Source organism: Schistocerca gregaria, chromosome 10 (genome assembly GCF_023897955.1).
Source record: "Schistocerca gregaria isolate iqSchGreg1 chromosome 10, iqSchGreg1.2, whole genome shotgun sequence".
Taxonomy (NCBI): domain Eukaryota; kingdom Metazoa; phylum Arthropoda; class Insecta; order Orthoptera; family Acrididae; genus Schistocerca; species Schistocerca gregaria.
In genome coordinates this window covers 188,062,673-188,086,581 of record NC_064929.1, presented here as the reverse complement: position 1 = coordinate 188,086,581, position 23,909 = coordinate 188,062,673, and the positions used below count along the sequence as shown (strand labels likewise).

Sequence of the window (23,909 nt, the reverse complement as noted above, 5' to 3'; positions counted from 1 at the left end):
ATATTGAGTCTACAGCTGATCAATATTTACTTATTTCTCAACTGCTTGCATTAATACGTAACATTGTGGTGTGGAGCTACAGGTTCCTACACATAGTCCACTCACTACAAACGTCCTTTGTGAAATACATCGGTGGTGGTAAAAATGAGACACCGAGGGAGGTGGCATAGTGGTTAGCACACTGGACTTGGATTCGGGAGGACAACGGTTCAATCCTGCATCCGGCCATCCTGATTTAGGTTTTCCGTGATTTCCCTAAATCGCTTCAGGCAAATGCCGGGATGGTTCCTTGACCTCGCTGTTTGGTCTCTTAAAAAAAAAAAAGAGAGAGACAGAGAGAGAGACATATACTTAACAAATGCGAAATATCTTATGAAGATCATCATCATCATCCCTAATTATTATCAGAGTGGAGAAGTTTTCCAGCTTCTGTCAGTTCATAAGTAAGGAGTGGAGCTGTCAAGTGATGTACAAATAATAATAATAGCTAGTTCATTTTAAATGGGTGTTGTAGGTGACTCAAATGCTGGTAGGGTGAGTGGTGGTGCAGGAGAAGCATGACCTGTAACAGATGTCTAGGAAGCTCTCGCAGAGCACTGTGGATTGCTCCCCCCCGCCCCCCCCCCCCCCCCCCCTCTCTCTCTCTCTCTCTCTCTCTCTCTCTCTCTCTCTCTCTCTCACACACACACACACACACACACACACACACACACACACACACACACACACACACAATGATACAGAATCCAAGATTTATTTAGAGCTGTGAAAGTAGATTTTGACTATGATACCAATGAAAATAAAGACAAGTAACTGGGAAGTCCAAGCTGGAATAGCAATATTTTTGTTAAAACACGTAACTGTATAGAGTTAAAGCATAATTTTTTTTATTTATTTGTGTGTGTGTGTGTGTGTGTGTGTGTGTGTGTGTGTGTGTGTGTGTGTGTGCCCTGACTGAGAACAACTCAGATATAAAAAATGTTGTTTGACGCAAAGAGTACCAATTGTCTCATTAGTTTGTGGGTTAACAATACACACACAAAAACCAAATATAAATTTCTTTCATCATTTTAAAAATAAGTGTTTGAAGAAAATTCTTTTTCATTCTTAAGTTTAGTCAGCTGCTAAAGTTGGTGGTGATAATGGGGAGGGTGGAGACTAGCTAATATCTGACTGAAGTCAGGGATAATGGGGTAAGAAAGGCTGCAAACCACTGGTTTAGTTTGTTAAGCTCTAAATGTATATAGATACCCCACAACCCACCATACAGCATGTGGTGGAGGGGACACCGTACCACTACTAGCCATTTGCTTTCTTGTTCCAGAGCGACAGACAATAACTGTCTTTATGCCTCCAAATGAGCCCTAATTTATCTTATCTTCGTGTCCTCTTAGGCTTTCTCTTTTGAGTTCCTGGAGTATGTCCATAAAACTCACGTGTTGTTTGAACGTATCGGTAACAAATACAGCAGCCCGCCTCCAACCAGACCCATTTACTCAGATGTATTTTTTTTTTAAATTGTTGCAGGAACCAAGTGACAGCACATCTGCCGAAGATGCCGACGTGGAAGACAGGTCGCTGACATCTGGCAGCCACTCCCACAAGACTGACAGCATACTACACACTCCACTTAATGGGTCCCACACTCAGGATGATGAAGAATCCCTGCCTTCCCACTATATACAGAATGTAAACGTAAATGATTCAATTTCTGGAGCTTTGAATAAAGTGATGCAAAATGAGGCATTGACTGAGAAATCAAGTAGTGCGAATGTAGCCTTAATTGGTCCGGAGTCACTATCTCAGTTCATGCAGGAGGAAAACAGTCAAGGGGAACCTTCAGATAGTACAAAACTCGCGTCAGAGTATGAAGAATTCATGAAGGCTGTCAGTTTTGAAGCCACTGGGGATGACACCACGCAAGGCGATGAGCAGATGGAAATTGATGGTGGTACCCCGGTGCAGGACAGTCCCAAAAAAAAGGAGTCTGATAGCCCCAAAAAATTTCAGCCAGAGTCTGACAGTCCCATAAAAATTCGGCTGGAGCCTGGGAGTACCAAAAAAATACAGCCGGGTCCTGACAGTCCTGAAAAAATTCAGCCAGATGCTGCCAGTCCAGAAAAAATTCGCCCTTATCCTGACAGTCCTGATAAAATTCGGCCAATTAATGACAGTCCCAAAAAAATTCGACCAGAGCCTGACAGTCCTAAAACAGTTCGTCTGCTTCCTGGCAGCTCTGAAAAAATTCGCCCAGATCCTGGCAGTCCCAAAAAAATTTGCCCTGATCCAGACAACCCTGAAAAAATTTGCCCAGATCCTGAAAGTTTTGGAAAAATTCAGATGGATCCTGATAGCCCCAAAAAAATTCATCCAGATCCTGGTACTACAAACAAAATTAGCAATAGATCTGACACTCGCAATGAAGCTCCTCGTGTTGAAATGGAAGACACAACTTGGTCTCATAGTTCTTCAGGGAAGGAGAAACAGCAAAACAGCAGAAATAATGATTCAGAATGTAACAGAAATGACAAAGTCACAGAAGGAAATGAGCTGTTGAAAGAAAATGGTGAGTCGAGTGTGAAACAGCCTGTAACGGTGAATCTTGGTCCTAAATTGAGTGTACCAGAGTCAGTCAGTGCTTTCTTAGCTGTTGCTGAAAGTGCATGCAGTGATCTGTCAGTAAAGCAGAATAATTCTCACAGCAGTAGTTCTTCCAGTAGTTCGGAAAGCTCTTCATCTTCAGATTCAGACGAAAAGCACCATCGCAAGAGCAGGCACTCTAAGAAGGCTTCCAAGAAGAAGAAAAAGAAGAAGAAACACAAGAAGAAGAAACGACACCACTCACATAAAAAGTCAAAAAGCAAGCAGAAGAAACGGTCGACTACAAGTTCGTCCTCTTCTTCGGATAGCAGCAGTTCGTCAGATGATGAAAGCTCTTCGGAATCCAGTGAGGCCAAGGAAAAGGTGTCTGCACGCAGCAGAAAGAAACGGAAGGGACACACACAGCAAGTCGAGGCCGGCAGCGAAGGCGAGGACACAGGTGATGAAAGATCTCCATCCCGCACGCGGAAGGATAAGGGGCAGAAGTCGACACGCTCCCGGTCTAAGGCAAAAAAAGCAAAGGACAAGTCACATGGGAAGCGCCATAAAGAAAAGAAGAAGAAATTGAAAAAGAGGAAGAAAAAGAAGAAGAAGAAGCAGCAACGGAGTCATAGTAAAAAGCACAGTTCGAGTGATTCGGATGATGGTGTTGCTGCAATGTTGCCCTCGGAGCTTCCTGTCACTGCTGGAGGTGTGACTGAGCCCACTGGTGGAAAGACTAATGAAGTGCTGGGATTTGTTCCAGAGTTGGCTGTTAACTCCCACCTTCCTTCGAAAGCAGCTGAAACAGGTAATATACAAATGGTTCAGTAATCAGGTTCCTACTGTGAGGCATTCTAGTTTTACTTTTCTTTATAAAATTGTTTATTTTACTTTTTAAAAAAACTACAGATATTTTTTTAACAACTTGATGGCATTAGATGTGTAATTGTGGTCAACTTATGAGTGCTGTCAAAAAAGCAACTTCTTTTGCTTATAAATGATATAAATAACATGGTGACCTTTCAGGAGTTTGTCGACATAAAAATGACACATTGTTCCCAAAAGTATTTTCCTGTTCCAGTGCTTCTAGAGAAATTTTGGGACACGCCAGAGAGCCCATCATTTAATGGGATTTTTTTACTCTTAACTTGCCTCTTCTAATATAAATTTAATGTTATTTTCCACATTGTGGGCCCTCACTCTCTCTGTGGCTATCATTTACATAGACTGCTGTGCCAGTTCGTGTGGGGTGTGTAATGTTCCCACAATTATGGAAGCAGTCTTTCTTCTTGCCTGGTGATATTTGATAGTACAGGTGTTTTGGATGCAGGTACATATGTGGCTAATGACGGAGTGATCATTTGAGAATTGATTCAACAATCATCTTGTTTATTTCAATCTTTCTCATCGTAAATTATAAAAAAAGTCATGTCTGTTTCATTGTCCTCTGTCAGAAGTAAGATTTGATTATAACATAAAAAAGAGGGTGCCATGTGACTGGGCAAAAATTTCACCCATGGCCTACTATAAGAAGAAATCTGTATTACTAAGTGACCATGAACCATTTCCAGATTGACTATCTAACAGCTTCCAGGGGCAATATTTCACCTTTTTTTATGTTTGAATCTTTTTCCATCTGAGAAACAGTTGAAAAACATATCATCATATCTCAAAAACTTAAAAACTCACTGAAATACTTTTTCCACTAATCTTCAAAATTCCTTGCTCAGCAACAGGGCTTTCCAAAGTTGCATGCATTATGAATTTAAAAATTTAAAATGCTGTTAGGTTAAAAAGTTTGACATAATAAGACAGGTATTACAGTTACAAACTCTGTGTTTGTCTTGAGGCAGCATGACTGAGAACAAGCAAATGCTCACAGTACATTCCTCCAGCATTTGAGAATGAGAGCACTTAGCAATTTCTAACAGACTCTACATGTAATTTCAAACATTTCAAAACTTTCTCACTGACACTCCCACTACCCACACACAAAATGATGAAAGGAAGAAATTTTATCATTTACTACATCTCTGCTGTTCATGAAGTAAAATGGCAGCCACTTACCATTAACTCTATTTGCAACACACTTTGGATACAGTATCTACATACACCTCTGAATATACTTCCAAAATTATACTATTGTATGAGACAAAATTCAGGGGTGATGAGATGCCCGAAAAACTAGTTTTTGCATAAAATGTAGTGCAAATAATTCTGTTTATATTGATTCAGTGTTTCACAACAAGAGCACTTAACTACTTCTAACAAAATTCAATCATAAGTTCTACCTGGAGGTTCGATTCTTTAAAGAATCAGGGGTATACTGATACAATACTAATTCCAGACATTGTATTTTAATATTTAATACACACTTTTACATGTTAAAAGATATGTTTGATGGGACGTCCTCACATTTGGGATGTGATATTACACGTCTCTACAGTTATTACTGATTCGTTCAAAGCCACTGGGTCATTCACAAGTCCATGTGCATCTACATTAACATCTACATCCATACCCTGCAAACCACCTTGAAGTGCATGGCTAAGGGTACCTCCCATTATATCAGTTATTAGGTTTTATTCGTATTCCATTCACTTATGGACAATCGGAAGAATGATTGTATGGAAGCCTCTGTGCATGCTGTAATTATTCTAATGATGTCTTCACGATCTGTATGTGTGTGGTGTGTAGGGGATTTTAGTATATTCCTAGAATTGTCATTTAAAGCCAGGTCTTGAAACTTTGTTAGTAGACTTTCTCAGGATAGTTTACATCGATCTTCAAGAGTCTGCCAGTTTAGTTTCTGCAGCATAACTGTAACACGCTCCCACAAGTCAGACAAACTTGTATTCATTCAAGCTGCCCTTCTCTGTATACATTCAATATCCTCCATTAGTCCTATTTGGTACAGGTCCTGCACACCTGAGCAACATTCTAGAATGTGTTATGTGAGTTATTTATAAGCAATCTCCTTATTGCACTTCCCCAGTATTCTACCAGTAAACTGAAGTCTACCACTTGCTTTATCCACAGCTGAGTCTCTTTGACCATTACGTTTCATGTCCGTGCAAAGTGCTGCTCCCAGGTATTTGTATAAGTTGGCTGGTTTCAGCTGTGACTCATCAATATTGTAGTCATCGGATACTGACTCTCTCTCTCTCTCTCTCTCTCTCTCTCTCTCTCTCTCTCTCTCTCTCTGTGTGTGCGTGTGTGTGTGTGTGTGTGTGTGTGTGTGTGTGTTTCTGTGGAGTGCACAATTTTATATTTCTAAACATTTAAAGCAAGCTGCCAATCTTTGCACCACTTCGAAATCTTATGAAGATCTGACTGAATAGTTAGGCAGCTTCTTTCAGATGGAACTTCATTGTAGATTACTACATCATCTGAGGCTACTATTAATCTTGTCCACAAGGTTATTAATATATGAGATCAACAGCAAAGATCCCAACATACTTCCCTGGGGTACACCCAAAATTACTTCTACATCTGATAATGACTCTCCATCCAAGTTAACATCCTGTGTCCTCCCTACCAAGAAGTCCTGAATCCAGCCACAAATTTCATTTGATATCCCAGATGATTGAACTTTTGACAATTAGCGTACGTGTGGTACTCATTGTGGTAGTCAAATGGTTTTCGGTAGAGATGGGTCGAACTCGTTCATTCCCGGGAACTACTTCATTCATTTCACTCTTTGCCGTGAAGCATTCAAATGAAGTAGTTCAATCATGAAATACGGAAGCCTGGCGAAGTTGCCCAGTTTGCCACTCAGCCGTGGCTACGCTCGCTTCGCCTCGCTCTTACAATAAAGCTTCGTAATACTTCATAATTTTACCAACTGATGGCTGAACTATTCAGTAACGAGCACGCAACGTTTTACGCTCTTACAGCATCTGAGTTAACTTACATAGAGCATTGTCGAAGGGGACAAAGGAAAGATAAAGAGAGAAGCCTGTCACATATAAAGAAGGTATTACATTTAATCTTCCTTGACATTTTCTCATAAAACGCCCAAAAAAGTCTCTGTCTGCCAAATGAAACATTATTTGTTGTATTCATGGACTGAAAACTAGGGCTACCAACGAAATGCAGTCCAATTTTATGTTCCTTTTAAAATTTAATCCAAAATAGAATGAGTATGTTTACCATGGTCACAAAGTCTATATACCTACGTTAAGTAATTATTCAGAAGTTTTCCTGTAGATTTTATTTTTGTTGACAATAATAACCCTCCAGATTCAAAACGTAAACTGTCACCTGTAGTCATTGGTACGATTTCAGATAAAATCCCTCTTTCAGTGTTGTTAACAAACCTTTTATTTTCATGTTGGCTGTGCTTGTTCACACAGCCAGCCTCTTCGTTTGAATCTTTAATATTCATTTGTTTGCAAGTGCTGTCAACAGTAGGCTACTCGTAAACGCAAAGTTTAACTGCACAAATAGTCACGGGTAATGATGTCAGCACTGCATGAAACAGCTGACGCTCTTAAACCTATCGTTCCTCACAAACACCACGCGATTTGTCGACAGGCAGTAGAGGGAGGACTGAAGTGAAGGGAGAATGAGTGACGTAACACCGATGTAGTGGGAGAGGGAGAGTGGAAGAGAGTGAGTGAACTAGAAAAAAAGTGTGCAGTGTGCTATCTGTGAAGAGTTTGAAGTACCAGTTCATTGAAATTGAGTGGTTAGTTCACACTTCACTGGAGTGAAGCATTCATTTGAATGACTCATTCACGAGCTCCCCATAACTAGTTCCTGGTAATCAAAAAAAATTATGCATCTATTTGACTGCCTCGGTCTAAAGCTTTTGGTATGTCATGTGAGAAAAGTATGAATTGGGTTTCACGTGATCAATGTTTCCAGAATCTGTGCTGGTTGGCATGAAGGAGGCCATTCTGTTCAAGATACGTCATTATGTTTAAACTCAAAATATGGTCTAAGATTTACAACAAATCGATGTCGAGGATATGGGAAGGAAGTTTTGTGGATCCCTTCTACTACTCTTCTTGTAGATGAGTGTGACCTTTGCTTTTTTCTGAGAACTGGGTGCGGTTTTTTGTTCGAGGGACATATGATAGATTATAGTTAGAAGAGAGGCTAACTCAGCTGCAGATTCTGTGTAGACTCTAACAGGAGTTCCATTGGGCACTAGAGCTTCATTCAGTGTCAACGATTTCAACTCTTTCTCAACATTGCTGACACTAATACTGGTTTCACTTATCTTTTCAGTGGTAGAAGCATTAACTTAGGGCTTTTCTCCTGGTATTTGATCTTATAAATCTTGACAAGACTGTACAGTTTACTGCTCCAACTCTTCAGCTGTATCAGTGACAGTGCTGTACACTTCCGTTTTGAGAGAACCTCAAACAAAAAAAACCAAGGATTGATGTCCAATCTCGGAGGTTGAGATACAGGAACTGCTAGGACCATATTGGCACATTAGATATCATCTTACATCAGCAGTAAAATGTGTCATTGTGCATTTACTACCTCCCTCAACTGTGAGCCATACGTGAAATTTGAGGTCAGTTAGGTGGGGCCTTAAGAAGTTTACTTTACTAATTAGGAAAAGATTTCATATTGAAGCCAGTGGTGGCTCATAACCATACATTTGCAATTTTCTCAGAAATGGCTGGTTTGCAGATTTCTGTACAGTGAAATCTTTTTTCTTCTATTATCGTGTACTTCCACCAAGTGTCTTATTATCATATTTCCACCAATATTAATACAGTCAGGTAAGCTGTCTCATAAATTAGTTGAAGGTATGTTGAATGTATGAAAGATCATGTCCCCCTCCCTGTGTTTGTTATTGTCAAGACAAGGTTCTTATGAAGAAAAATTTTTGAAAAATCCACACGTAAAGTTAGAAATTGAAATCAGTTGTGAAAGATCATTGAAAGTTTTGCTGTCACTGTTCACATATAAAAAATCAGTTTTACATTTATATTTTTAATATATCAATAGATATGTAATATGTAATATATGTTGGGGAAACTTTGTTACTGAAAACCTCAAAAAAGTTCTTGTCTGGTTTATTTCAAATTTTGACACAATACTATTCTGTACATTCAGATGTAAATGGATGTAGAGAGGGGGAGGAGCAGATGGATAGAGGTGGGGGGGGGGGGGGGGGGACTATGCACAGAGAGATGGGGAAGGAGATGTATGGGAAAAGAGGGGGGGGCGATGAGAAGATGCGTGGAGAAAGGGGGGAGGGCAAGGAATTTAGGATGTATTTACTATTCCCCATACATATTTAGCAATTGCAAAGCATTGTTGGGTGTTCATGTCCTTCATAAAACAGTGGAAAACCCAGGTTTGATTAACATCATCATAATTTGGATAGATTGCTGCTTACCGTATAGTAGGTGCATTGAGTGCCATACAGTTGACTAAGCTAATACATATAGCTGTTAAAAAGATTTAGAAAAATGTATACACGTTCATACAAGCTGGACACACACAGAGGGCACTCGTGGCCCTTGACGTCTCTGGGTTAGGTGGTGAGGACCCCAGCGGGCACTCACCATGAGTATCCTAACTGGTGGAAGAGTGTATCATCACTGCCAACAAATACATCCAGTTGAGCATCAAGATATTTATTTGTGATCTGTTGATCACCTCAAATGAGAGTGTCCACACGTTCCAACTTGCAGGAGTCACAGCTGTGAATGGCCAGCCAGCATGTGGGAGATCGGACAGTTTGCGTGATTGTGTTTGATGACAGAGGCCTTGCCCAAATACTCACTGTGCATTTGTTCACTGCCAGATCTCTGTAGACATTCTTCAAGCACCTATGAATATCTGCGATTCTCTGTTTTTCTATCAAAAGAAACTTAATGACAGCTTCTGCTCGGAATGCAGCTCCATTACAGATACCATTTTAAAGGCTGCGTATAGTGATGCCATGTGTCAGAACTTAACAAAAGTATGGAGGCTGAAGCAGGAATAGTTCACGATGTTCACACTTTTTGAACTGAAATTGGCTGAGGGGGGGGGGGGGGGGGGAGTGTGCATTGTTTAGTGAAACCCCTCATAGATTATAAACAGTAATAACACCAGTTTTTTGTGCCATATACCACAAGGGGAAAGAAATACAATAGAAGAAGAATGGGTAGCTCTGAGGGATGAAGTAGTAAAGGCAGCAGAGGGTCAAGTAGGTAAAAAGATGAGGCCTAGTAGAAATCCTTGGGTAACAGAAGATATATTGAATTTCATTGATGAAAGAAGAAAATATAAAAATGCAGTAAGTGAAGTAGGCAAAATGGAATACAAACGTCTCAAAAATGAGATCGACAGGAAGTGCAAAATTGCTAAGCAGGCATGGCTAGAGGACAAATGTAAGGATGTAGAAGCGAGTATCACTAGGGGAAAGATATATACTGCCCACAGGAAAATTAATGAGACCTTTGGAGATAAGAGAACCACTTGTATGAACATCAAGAGCTCAGATGGAAACCCAGTTCTAAGCAAACAGTGGAAAGCAGAAAGGTGGAAGGAGTATATAGAGGCTCTACACAAGGGCAATGTACTTGATGACAATATTATGGAAATGGAAGAGGATGTAGATGAAGATGAAATGGGGGATACGATACTGCGTGAAGAGTTTGACAGAGCACTGAAAGACTTGAGTCGAAACAAGGCCCCCAGAGTAGACAACATTCCATTAGAACTACTGATGGCCTTGGGAGAGCCAGTCCTGACAAAACTCTACCATCTGGTGAGCAAGATGTATGAGAGAGGTGAAATACCCTGAGACTTCAAGAAGAATATAATAATTCCAATCCCAAAGAAAGCAGGTGTTGACAGATGTGAAAATTACCGAACAATCAGTTTAATAAGCCACAGCTGCAAAATACTAACACAAATTCTTTACAGACGAATGGAAAAACTAGTAGAAGCCGACCTCGAGGAAGATCAGTTTGGATTCCGTAGAAATGTTGGAACTCGTGAGGCAATACTGACCGTACAACTTATCTTAGAAGTTAGATTAAGGAACGGCAAACCTACGTTTCTAGCATTTGTAGACTTAGAGAAAGCTTTTGACAATGTTGACTGGAATACTCTCTTTCAAATTCAGAAGGTGGCAGGGATAAAATACCGGGAGTGAAGGGCTATTTACAATTTGTACAGAAACCAGATGGCTGTTATAAGGGTCGAGGGACATGAAAGGGAAGCAGTGGTTGGGAAGGGAGTGAGACAGGGTTATAGCCTCTCCCCGATGTTATTCAATCTGTATATTGGGCAAGCAGTGAAGGAAACAAAAGAAAAATTTGGAGTAGGAATTAAAATCCATGGAGAAGAAATAAAAACTTTGAGGTTCGCCGATGGCATTGTAATTGTCAGAGACAGCAAAGGACTTGGGAGAGCTGTTGAACGGAATGGATAGTGTCTTGAAAGGAGGATATAAGATGAACATCAACAAAAGCAAAATGAGGATAATGGAATGTAGTCGAATTAAGTCGGGTGATGCTGAGGGAATTTGAATTAAGTCGGGTGATGCTGAGGGAATTAGATTAGGAAATGAGACACTTAAAGTAGTAAAGGAGGTTTGCTATTTGGAGAGCAAAATAACTGATGATGGTCGAAGTAGAGAGGATATAAAATGTAGACTGTCAATGGCAAGGAAAGCGTTTCTGAAGAAGAGAAATTTATTAACATCGAGCATAGATTTAAGTGTCAGGAAGTTGTTTCTGAAAGTATTTGTATGGAGTATAGCCATGTATGGAAGTGAAACGTGGACAATAAATACTTTGGACAAGAAGAGAATAGAAGCTTTTGAAATGTGGTGCTACAGAAGGAGGCTGAAGATTAGGTGGGTAGATCACATAACTAATAAGGAAGTATTGAATAGGGTTGGAGAGAAGAGAAGTTTGTGGCACAACTTGACTAGAAGAAGGGATCAGTTGGTAGGACATGTTCTGAGACATCGAGGGATCACCAATTTAGAATTGGAGGGCAGCGTGGAGGGTAAAAATCGTAGAGGGAGACCAAGAGATGAATACACTAAGCAGATTCAGAAGGATGTAGGTTGCAGTAGGTACTGCGAGATGAAGGAGCTGCCCTCATAACATGTCAGTTTTGGTGTGCCTGTATTATGCAGACATCCAGAACTTGATCTACGTATATAAGCATGTTCAACAGACCCCTGCTTAAAGCAATGACACAAGACCAGTGCATAGTGTGCAACATGTGCAGTAATCCATTGATACCTCCATTCAGCTTCCTGCAAGCCAACAATTTGATGTAATTCAAATGGCCGAAGTTGTTCAGTAGGAGAACATACTGGTCAATTGTACCCCAGAATTAATGTTGCAACCCCTCTTCACTTCTGAACTTAGCACAGTTACTGCCTGCAGAGTCAAAACAGAGGCCTACTGAGTGCCATCTGATGACCAGTGACCATGACAAATGAATCACTAACAAACACTACAACCCCTCAGTTACATACCTACTATTCGCTGGTACCAGTGAACAAAGTCCCTGATAGTGTTGCTTGTTTTTCCAGTGGTGGTGTTGATCATATCGCTCAATAGAAGTGTTACGTAATATTTGAAGAGCTCACCTCTTGAGTTCAGTAAGGTTATCTGTTCATATGAACAATGTAAATTTATTTTTTATGTTTAGGTAGTGTGTGGGGGCGGGGGTGGGGGGCGGGGGGCTGGGGGGGTGCGTGTGAGCGTGAGTTGTGAAAGAGAGAGAGAGAGAGAGAGAGAGGGAACTATTACATTACTCTGTGAATGAAAGTAAATTGTGATATTTTAATTGCTTCTGACAACAACAACAACAACTACTACTACTACTACTACTACATCCTTGAGGGCCACCTCATTATGTATATAAGAAATGAAGCCTACAGCCAAGCTTACCAAGCTTATTAATTTTGTGTAGAATATATATTTGCCAACAGCCTTCCCAGAGTTGTAACATCAGTTCTCATCAGATCACCAAACTTAAGCACTTTCGGGCTGGGCTAGCATATGGATGGGTGACCATCCAGTAGGCCGCGCGTTGTTGCCAAGTGGGGAGTTCTCAGATCTTGTGAGGCAAACTGAGGAGCTACTTGACTGAGGAGTAGCGGCTCCAGTCACGTAAACTGACACACAGCCAGGAGAGTGGTGTGATGACTACATGCGCCTCCTTATCCGCATCCAGTGACGCCTGTGGAATGAGGAAGACACATGGCCGGTCGGTACCATTGCGCTTTCCAAGGCCTGTTTGGGTGGAGTTTAGTGTAGAATATATATTTAGTTATGTTTATTGAGATGTTCTACGTAGAGGAAAGTCCCCTTAATATGGATCTGTGGAAGAGTGGGTATAGCAGATCAGTCCAAAAAGTTTCAAGGCGGGAATAATAAAAAATAGAGAAAAGTTAAGATGGTAGCTTTAGTGCTTCAGGTGTTCTTCATAGTCTCCTGCGAATTGACAGTGCCCAGAATTTTGATATAACTATGCTAAACCATCAAAAAAAAATTCCTTCTTTTGAGCATTGTTCAACTTGCATGTCATATGCGCGCAAATGTCAGTTATATTGTCAAAGCATTGGCACTTCACGTAAATTTGTGCTGTCATTTTGTGGTAGGTTTATATTATTAACAGCAAGTCTCATCACTTGTGAATCAAATTGTCTGCATTTTTCATTTCAGTCGCACTACTTTAGGCATCAGTTTTTGTTTGGGAGTCGAGGTATGTGTTACAAAATTTGCCCATACTTTTCTCTTCTTCAGAATATTCTGGAGAATGTCTTGAACACATAATTTAGAGATGTTACTCCATTGTGATTAGTGACACAACAACATCGTCACACTACTTAACACAGCTTGCTCGCAACTGACTGGTTGAATGTACATTTGTCATGTACAGCTGGTAGTTCAAGCTGCCACCATAGTTACAGTGCTGATGCTACTTATATGCCAGGAATAAAATCAATCTCTGAACTTTGTGGTCAAATGATGTATCTAATGTAATCCATATTGAACTCTCATTCATACTATTTCAGAGCTATCATTGTGCATTGTGAAAGGGAACAATTTAATTTCACAGGTAAGAAAAACAAGAGTGCTGCAAAAGCAAAACACAAAAGTCGATCTCGGGGTAAAAAGAAGAAAAAGGAAAAGAAACAGAGTCGACGACACACTCGCCATACTGACAGTGACTCCGAAAGTGATGAGAGTGTCGACAGAGATTCGGACACACGAGAGGACGGAGATGAACGGAAGGGGCGGCGTCGATCTTCGTCGATGCCTGAACCACCGCATAAGAAGCGACGGCGCTCGCCTTCCAGGTAAGTGAGAAGTATTGCTTGAAATTATACTTCAGTGGTTGTTAACTGTACTTCCTAGAGCTAATAAGATACATACTACAAAGTCTTTGAACACAGTAGGAAATCTGCCCTATTTTCCATACTCTTGAAGATAATTTCCTACAGAAAATTGTAACTGTGAGTCTGAAGGCATTCTAGGGAAAAGAACATATCTGAGGAATTAAGGTTTGAAATAAAGGTCTCAATATGGGACCAGCACTACAACAGAGCCACAGAAATATGTCAAAGAAGGCCATTTTTGAGCAAGGTGTGTGCAAGGAATGTTTTGCTTGTGGAGGACTGGAGTGAGGAAATATTGGCAAAGGGTAGTCGATTGAAAGAAGTTTAGTAAATGTAATATATTAGAGATTATAAAAAGAAGAGAAAGAAGCTCATCAATCATCAATTATGTGGATGTGCGATTTGTGGTACATAGGTCAGTGACAGTAGAAAAACAATAGTGTTTTGATAAAATAAGTTCTACATGTACATCCATACTCTGCGAATCATTGTGAATTATATGGCTGAGGGAATTTCCCATTGTATCAGTTATTACGGCTTTTTCCCATTCCATTTGCATATGGATATTAAAAACAAAGATTCCAAGACTTACCAAGCGGGAAAGCGCCGGCAGACAGGCACAATGAACAAAACACACAAACACACACATAATTACTAGCTTTCGCAACCGATGGTTGCTTCTTCAGGAAGGAGAGGGAAAGACGAAAGGATGTGGGTTTTAAGGGAGAGGGTAAGGAGTCATTCCAATCCCTGGAGCGGAAAGACTTCCCTTAGGGGAAAAAAAGGACAGGTGTACACTTGCGCGCGCGCGCGCGCGCGCGCGCGCACACACACACACACACACACACACACACACACACACACACACACACACACACACACACACACACACACATATCCATCCGCACATACACAGACACAAGCAGACATATTTAAAGGCAATGAGTAAGGGCAGAGATGTCCGTCGAGGCGGAAGTACAGAGGCAAAGAAGTTGTTGAAAGACAGGTGAGGTATGAGCGGCGGCAACTTGAAATTAGCGGAGGTTGAGGCCTGGCGGATATCGAGAAGAGAGGATATACTGAAGGGCGAGTTCCCATCTCCGGAGTTCGGATAGGTTGGTGTTGGTGGGAAGTATCCAGATAACTCGGACGGTGTAACACTGTGCCAAGATGTGCTGGCCGTGCATCAAGGCATGTTTAGCCACAGGGTGATCCTCATTACCAACAAACACTGTCTGCCTGTGTCCATTCATGCGAATGGACAGTTTGTTGCTGGTCATTCCCACATAGAAAGCGTCACAGTGCAGGCAGGTCAGTTGGTAAATCACGTGGGTGCTTTCACACGTGGCTCTCCCTTTGATCGTGTACACCTTCCGGGTTACAGGACTGGAGTAGGTGGTGGTGGGAGGGTGCATAGGACAGGTTTTACACCGGGGGCGGTTGCAAGGGTAGGAGCCAGAGGGTAGGGAAGGTGGTTTGGGGACTTCATAGGGATGAACCAAGAGGTTACGAAGGTTAGGTGGACGGCGGAAAGACACTCTTGGTGGAATGGGGAGGATTTCATGAAGGATGGATCTCATTTCGGGGCAGGATTTTAGGAAGTTGTATCCCTGCTGGAGAGCCACATTCAAGGTCTGATCCAGTCCCGGGAAGTATTCTGTCACAAGTGGGGCACTTTTGGGGTTCTTCTGTGAGAGGTTCTGGGTTTGAGGGGATGAGGAAGTGGCTCTGGTTATCTGCTTCTGTACCAGGTTGGGAGGGTAGTTGCGGGATGCGAAAGCTGTTTTCAGATTGTTGGTGTAATGGTCGAGGGATTCAGGACTGGAGCAGATTCGTTTGCCACGAAGGCCTAGGCTGTAGGGAAGGGACCGTTTGATATGGAATGGGTGGCAGCTGTCATAATGGAGGTACTGTTGCTTGTTGGTGGGTTTGATGTGGACAGATGTTTGCAGCTGGCCATTGGACAGATGGAGGTCAACGTCTAGGAAAGTGGCATGGGATTTGGAGTAGGACCAGGTGAATCTGATGGAACCAAAGGAGTTGAGGTTGGAGAGGAAATTCTGTAGTTGTTCTTCACTGTGAGTCCAGATCATGAAGATGTCATCAATAAATCTGTACCAAACTTTGGGTTGGTAGGCTTGGGTAACCAAGAAGGCTTCCTCTAAGCGACCCATAAATAGGTTGGCATACGAGGGGGCCATCCTGGTACCCATGGCTGTTCCCTTTAATTGTTGGTATGTCTGGCCTTCAAAAGTGAAGAAGTTGTGGGTCAGGATGAAGCTGGCTAAGGTGACGAGAAAAGAGGTTTTAGGTAGGGTGGCAGGTGATCGGCGTGAAAGGAAGTGCTCCATTGCAGCGAGGCCCTGGACGTGCGGGATATTCGTGTATAGGGAAGTGGCATCAATGGTTACAAGGATGGTTTCCGGGGGTAACAGACTGGGTACGGATTCCAGGTGTTCGAGAAAGTGGTTGGTGTCTTTGATGAAGGCTGGGAGACTGCATGTAATGGGTTGAAGGTGTTGATCTACGTAGGCAGAGATACGTTCTGTGGGGGCTTGGTAACCAGCTACAATGGGGCGGCCAGGATGTTTGGGTTTGTGAATTTTAGGAAGTAGGTAGAAGGTAGGAGTGCGAGGTGTCGGTGGGGTCAGGAGTTTGATGGAGTCAGGTGAAAGGTTTTGTAGGGGGTCAGTCAGTGGCGAAACTTTCCTATATACTACAGCACTGTCAGTAAATGGTAGCAGATTGCTGGTCATCATGCACATGGTATCATAAGTGTATACAGAGAGTAAGCCTTCCTCGGAGCAGTCCATATGATACCTTCATCTCTGAAGAACACTTGCAGTCTAACCCTCCCTCTGTTCTATGTCCCACTCCCAATCTACTGCTGTACCTTATTGTGTGCTCCACACAACTCACCCTGCCAGTGGCCAGAGTGAGCTCACTGGCACCACATGTTTACTCTGTGCACCTGCAACTTCGCAGATTGTGTGTGTGGGGGGAGGGAAGGGGGTGGAAGGGAATGTTCTCTATAGCTGTGAAGGAGGATTTGTCTGAAAGTAAGGAATGACACTGTGCCTCAAGTGTTTGGTGCATTCTTACCTGTATTATTTAAATTATTTCTATTCCACCAAGGGCTTTCCATTACCATGTTGAACAATTCTGTAAGGCAAAAAGTAATTACTTGAGCTCGCCAGTGTAAGAAATTAAAACCCTGTTACAGATATTGAAGGAATCTTAGCCAGAATAGCAAGAGTTGGTATAAAAAATAAACAAAAGGTATTCCACGGAAATCAGTCATGTCTGTGCCCAACATGCTAACATTCTGATGAGGAGATAGAAGACCCTTTCCAAGGAGTTGTGGGTACTGGTGACATAAAATCCAAATATAAAAAGAATTTTCCAGTGGCAACAACTTGTTTATCCCTGACAAATTATTCCACAAAAAAAAAAGAAAAAAGAAAAACACAAATAGTAACTGAAAATTGCAAGAACCAAATGGAACTAAAAATGAAAATCTTTTACCAAACACTGAAGAAGACATGCAAGATGTGACACTACTAAATCAATTTCAGATTGCAAGTATCATACACTAGCCAAATGCAGAGTAAAAATAGACACAAAGGAAGAAAGAAATGCTTCTGGCATGAAGTTAGGAATGTGGCCAGCCACAAATTCCTCTCCTGTGCTGCCAACCTCATCATCTCAGAGCAGCACTCGCACCCAACTTCCTGAATTTTTCTTTTAAATATTTCCTGGTTCCATGTCCTAACATCCTGTCCCATCTTGTTGGTTAGTGTTCTCCATATGTTCCTTTCTTCGCCCGTTCAGTGACATTAAGAGAGTTGACTAAAGAGTAGATAGGTATTCTAAGTTAAATTAAGGCACAAATTCAGCACAAGTGAATGGGGCACTTATTTAAAGAATGTATATACACAAATAGCAAAAGATAGTGTTCGTATGAAGAAACCAAAATAAAGAAAATTAGAGAAGGCAAAAGTTTCAAGCATAACAATAAAGTGTATCTTTGAACAATATGATGAAATACAGTGAATATATTACAAGAGGAACAATTGAAAGCAATACGAATATGAAAAATACAGACCAGATATTTTTGTTGAGTGAGCACCATGTTTCATGAATTAAGAATTCAGATGGCCCAGTAACTAACAAGAGCCAGAAAATTGTCCAAGTAGTTGAAGACTCGTGTAATTATTTAGATAGTCCTCAGGCTGAACCATAAACACAGATTGGTAAAACCATATATACACAAAGCTAATGTATCATCGAAGGTAATGCACACCGCAATTTTACAATATAAATTAATTTTTTAAAAAAAGGGAATTTTTGGCACATTGCTGGTAGGGTATTTTTATTGTTGAACTTTATTTTACAATGCTAACTTTATTTCAAACAATAGTGAGTGTATACATGAACTATAAAAAACAATAATAATTTATTTTTAAGTTACTCATAACAGTAATAAGTGACATTTTAATTATTAAAAAATAATGCCAAACTTGATACCTACATGACATACAAAGAATCATACTGTAAATTACAGGCATTACTCATCATTATTCACTAATTTCATCATTACTGGAATCCTCGGAAGAGTGTGCATCAGAAATAGGTTCATTTCCTCCTTCACACTGTGTTTTGCCATCCTCAGTGTCATTCCAGAGGACATCATCTTCACTGCCATCCAGAGTATTTGAAATATAGCATTTCTTGAGTGTCATTACAATCATTGGTGCTTCAGTGCAATTCCAGGCAGTCGAAACCCACTGCGCAATAATTTAGGGTGCAGAACATTTAATTTGTTCACAATTTGGTTCACAAAACCATTTTTCGTACTGTTCCTGAACGTAACCTTTGAAAGGTTTATTTATACTAATGTCCAAGGGTTGTAATACAGAAGTCATTCCTACAGGAATAACAACAAGGTCACTGGGTACACTGTGGACGTTATTTTTGACATTGTCAATGAGATGATCATGAAATGCATTAAGACAAATTATTGATGGTTGCTTGGAAAGTCCACCAGGACAGATTTCCCACATATTTCAAAGCCAGTCAAGCATTAAAGTTTGTCATCCATCCCTTCTCTTGATTCCAAACAATGATGTCACCAGGGAATAGCTTTTCATTTTTTGGTGTCTTGGGCCTTGTTTTTCACTTTGAGATTAAAATAGGGGGAAGTTTTTTCTCATCTGCTGTGATTACCAGTGTTACTGTTAAGCACTGTTTTTCACATCCAAATGTTTTTCTGATAAATTATTTTGTACCCTTATCGTCAATCATGTAATTACATGGCATATCAAACCAATTTGGAGTCTCATAAGCATTGCCTGTTTCGCCCATCAAAAAATTCTTCTTTCCGAAGTGTGATAACATATTGCTGAAATTCTTGAAATTTCTTCTCAAAATCCTGTGGTAGCTATTGGCATATTATTGTGCGGCGTCGCAGAGATACTCAAGAATATGTCACTCAAGGCATCCTATGTATGACTCCCTTTATGGTTAAACCACACCTTCTCGAAATCCCCCCCCCTCCCCCCCCCCCTTCCCCATAAATCGAAGTCAACCATTCACCTTATCTACCATAGGCCTCACATGCATCATTACTCTCAGAATTTAAATGATGTGACTGTGGGAAGTGCGGTGCTACTAATGCTCTACTTGAACATTTTGGGCTTGGTTTTCCAACTCGTCAACATTAACTTACATTTTCCTATATTTGGAGTTAGCTGCCAATTATCTTACCAGCTGACAATTTTGTCTAAGTCACCTTATATCCTCTTACAGTCATACAATGACAACACCTTCCCATATACTACAGCATTGTCAGCAAACAGCCACAGGGTGCTGTGTACTCTATTTGCCATACGGTTTATGTATAAAGAAAATAACAGTGCCACTATCACACTTTCGTGTGGCAAACCTAACAATACTCTTGTCTCTGATGAACACTCACCATTGAGGACAACACACTGGATTCTGTTAATTAAGAAAACTTCGAGCCACTCACATATCTGGGGACGTATTCTGTATGCTTGCACCTTTGTCAACAGTACCAGTGGGACACCGTGTCAAATTCTTAACAGAAATATAGGAGTATGGAATCTGCTTGTTGCTCCTCATCCATAGATCACAGTGTATCATGTGAGAAAAGGTGAGGCTGAGTATTGCATGAGTGATGCTTTGTAAAAATGTGCTGGTTTGTGGACAGAAGCTTTTCCCTTTCGAGGAAATTTATTAGATTTGAACTGAGAAAATGTTTAAGGATTCTGCAGTATACTGATGAGGAAGGGTATTGGTCAGTATCTTGATAAGTACAGTTGTCACGTGCACTTTTTTCCAGTCACTAGGGATTTTGTGCTGTGCATGTAATTTTAAAGTGTGTAACATAAATATTATACAGGAATGCACTCTATTATTGTTGTCATTGTGGTGGTGGTCTTTAGTCTGAGTTGTTGTGTGCATCAAAAGACATAGCTTTCCATGTTAGAAAGTACTGTGTGAGCCTCTTCATCTCATCATAACTGCAGCAACCAACATCCATTTGAACCTGCTTTCTGTAGTCAAGTGTTGGTCTCCCTCCAACATTTGCATCCCTCTCACTGCCCTACATTACGATATTTACCATTTCCTGATGCCTCAAAATGTGTCCTATCAACATGACTGCCATTTGTATGTCAGCCCTTGCTCTATGTTCATCCACAGCTTCCATTTGAAATAATTTGATCGTGGAAGACAGATTGACATTGCTTTGTATGAGGTGGCACATAGTGTTAACAGGAAGCTTCATGCGGGCCTGTTGTTTTGTCATACCTATATCAGCATAGCAAAAGTCAAGAAGAAGAAGAAGAAGAAGAAGAACGAGAATGGTGCTAGATATCCATTACTTGGTCAATAATGCCCGCCCATAGGTTTGGATCAAGAAAATCAACTTGTAAGCAATTGAGCCTATTTTCTGTTTTCTGTCAGATCCTGCTTAATAGAATTCTGTAAGATCTTGCTCTAAAATAATGTCAGAGTTACTTGGTCTGTCCCATTGGAGATCCACTATTTTATGTTCCCATTATTTAAAAGCTTGTAATAGTACAATAAGTAACACCTGTGCATCACTTACAGTTCAGAAGGGTAATTTGCAACAAATGTCACAATTTTGCACCATTTGCAGTTCGCCTGAACGGTCGCCAGCTCCATCCAAGCGTCGACAGAATCAGCACCCGTCAACTTCAGCCTCATCCGATCGACAGGCTCCGTCTGAAGGTGGTGGCAGATCAGGTTCTGAAGGAGGCAGGGGGACCAACAGAGAGCGACAGAAGAATGGCAGTGATGAGGGGAGTGGTCGTAAGAGGGTCAGAGGCGGTGGCTCTCCCAAAGCAGTGGCAGCAGCAGTAGTGGCTGCTGCTGGGGATGGGGCAGCATCTGCAAAGCCCAGAGGTAGGCACTCGTCTGTCTGAATACTTATGCTCTCAAAAATAAAACAGGAACCACAATGAAGGGCTTACAGAACAAAAATTATGGCTCTTAAGTCTCTTACAGTTGGGTTTTCATACTTTAGTGACTAAAGACAAAAAGAGTATGTGCATAAAAGAAAGTTATTGAGAAATATTACGAGAAGAGCGATGTAAAAGTTAAGTATTGAAGATGGCATTATGAAAAGGATAGATTGCTACTCACCTTATGAAGGATATGTTGAGTTGTGAACAGGCACAACAAAAAGTAATACAAAAGCCTTGCGTCATACTGGGTGGTGCAACAAGTTTGCATTTACCAGGGCGGACTTTGAATGCTTCCTGACATGATTCAAGTGTTATTCTTGTGTAATAGGGACAAAAGATTTTCATCATTTAGTAACTGGTTTGGGACAAAACATCTGAAAAATGAGGCTAGGCCAAGAAAAGACTTTAACTGTTTCTTGGTCATGGGCACAGAAAATTGTTCAGTTGCACCGAGCTATCCTGGCTCAGGAACAGTTCTGTCAGGTGAGATGATATGCCCATGAAATTTCAACTCCGAACTTCCAAATTTAGACTTGGTGATGTTTACTGTTACTCCTGCATTGGCAAACCTGGTGAAGATTCTACACAGTAGATCAACATGTTCTCCCACGTAGCTGTGGCAATTAACAAATCATCCACATACAATGTGACTTTATCTAACAGCGCTGGTTTTAAAACCTTGTCCAGCGATGACATTCAAACCGAATGGAAGCATTCGAAATTGATAACTGCGTTCAGCAAATACAAAGGAAGTATCTGCCGTGACCTTTCACTGAGTAGAATTTGCCAACAGGACAATAGGAGGTCAATACTCGACAAATATTTAGCTCCATGAAAACATTGAAGCAATTCTTCCAAGTTTTCAGGCCTAGTTTGTACAGGTATTATAATTTTGTTGATGTTGCGAGTGTTTAGCACTAATCTTATTCCCCCCCCCCCCCCCCCCCCCCCCCATTTTAGAAATTGCTAGAATCTGAGTGCTGTATGGTGAGTATGAGGGTTCTATGATTCACCACTCTTAACATTTGATGAATTTCCGCCTTTACAGCCTCCTTTTTAGCCTATGGTACAGTGTAAGATGTTCTGCAAAATTTCTCATGTGGGGCAACTTCCATGCCATACTCCAAGTTTTTATTATGCCAGATTTATCTGCAAAAAAAATTTGTGTACTCTTGAATGAGATTCGCCTGCTCTTCCTTTTGTATGTTTTCCAGATAGCATGTTTCTGATAATTTAGCTTTGATAGTGGCAAAATTACTGAGTATGGCTACTTCTGAATCATTTGAGTGCAGAAATTCTGTCTTCTCAAATTGTTCCGCAATATGCGTGGACCTACTAATTTTACAACAATTTTATGACAGTATCTGTTGTGCATGCTCGGTGTTTTAATGAGCTGCAGTGCAATTGTTTGACCATCATATGTAACTACATATTTTCCCGCCTGTAGGTCGATTATTGTGTCCCTACTGTGCAGAAAATCCCAGCCAAGAATGCAGGAAACTGACAGATTTTTTATGAGTAAGAAGTGGCATTGTATGTGCTAGTCTTCTACTATGAAATCAGCCTGCACCTGTTGCTTCACACACTGTGTAGATGCACCTAATGCACCAGAAATGCGGCAGTTTTGCACAGGCAAAACAGGAAGACTCCTTATGCGATTTACTTCATTGTATAATGTGTAATTCATGAGACTGGTTATTACTCCTGTGTCTATTGGAGCTTTCACACGGATACTGTTTATCAAAACTTTCGTTGCAGCTTGCAAAACATAATCTTCCATATGTTTGCATGTGTTCGGCTCTTGTAAAAGTTCTTCCCTGATATCCGCACCATTGTTGTACCTCAGTGTGTTCAGGTCAGATTTGAAGTTGCCTCCATCTTGGAATATGAACGCACTAGGAAGGCTGTTTAGAACGGTCGGTTCTAGTTTAACTGTTGTGGATTGGCATCTTGCTCTACAACTTCGCATACACGATTCATTATAGGGCAGCTGTTGTCACTGTTATTGCAACTGTGCGGGTTTGAAATAACAGGCATGGCTTGTATCATCTTTTGCGTTGGATTCCCAAACCATAAAATTGGCCACCAGTCAGGCTAACCATTTCCATGATTAGGATTTCACTGACTACTTTTGTTCCTGTCATTTGCACCTTGCTGGATCAGTACATTACTGCTATTATTCCAGGAATTTCGCAATTGGTTTTTCCCTGGTGTTTTCCTATCGTGGTTGGAATCATTGTAACCATTTCCGTTACCATCCTTCCAGTTTCTATTGGAACCATTTGCTGGATTACCGTTCTTATGATTCCACTTATTATTTCTGTAATTCGTGTTTGGTTTATTTGCTGAGTGGTTATTTTGACTATATGCTGCTGCATTCACTTTTGCGTACTGGTTCTTTCCACTCTGGTGTTGTTTTGTTACCGTCACTGATGTTAGTGTTATCACTGTTGATAGCTGTTGCAGTTGTTGGAGTAAGCCTG

General features: G+C 41.0%; 1 protein-coding gene across 6 annotated transcripts in view; it reads left to right on the top strand.

Annotated features, from left to right (window-relative positions):
* The window catches only part of LOC126293740 (serine-rich adhesin for platelets-like), a 396,910-nt gene that overhangs the window by 184,578 nt on the left and 188,423 nt on the right, over nucleotides 1-23,909 (top strand). For all 6 annotated transcript variants that reach the window (XM_049987087.1, XM_049987088.1, XM_049987085.1 and 3 more), the window contains 3 exons: nucleotides 1,528-3,391; nucleotides 13,633-13,873; nucleotides 21,099-21,364. In XM_049987087.1, coding sequence (XP_049843044.1) covers nucleotides 1,528-3,391; nucleotides 13,633-13,873; nucleotides 21,099-21,364 — 2,371 coding nt within the window. The remainder of the gene's footprint in view (nucleotides 1-1,527; nucleotides 3,392-13,632; nucleotides 13,874-21,098; nucleotides 21,365-23,909) is intronic.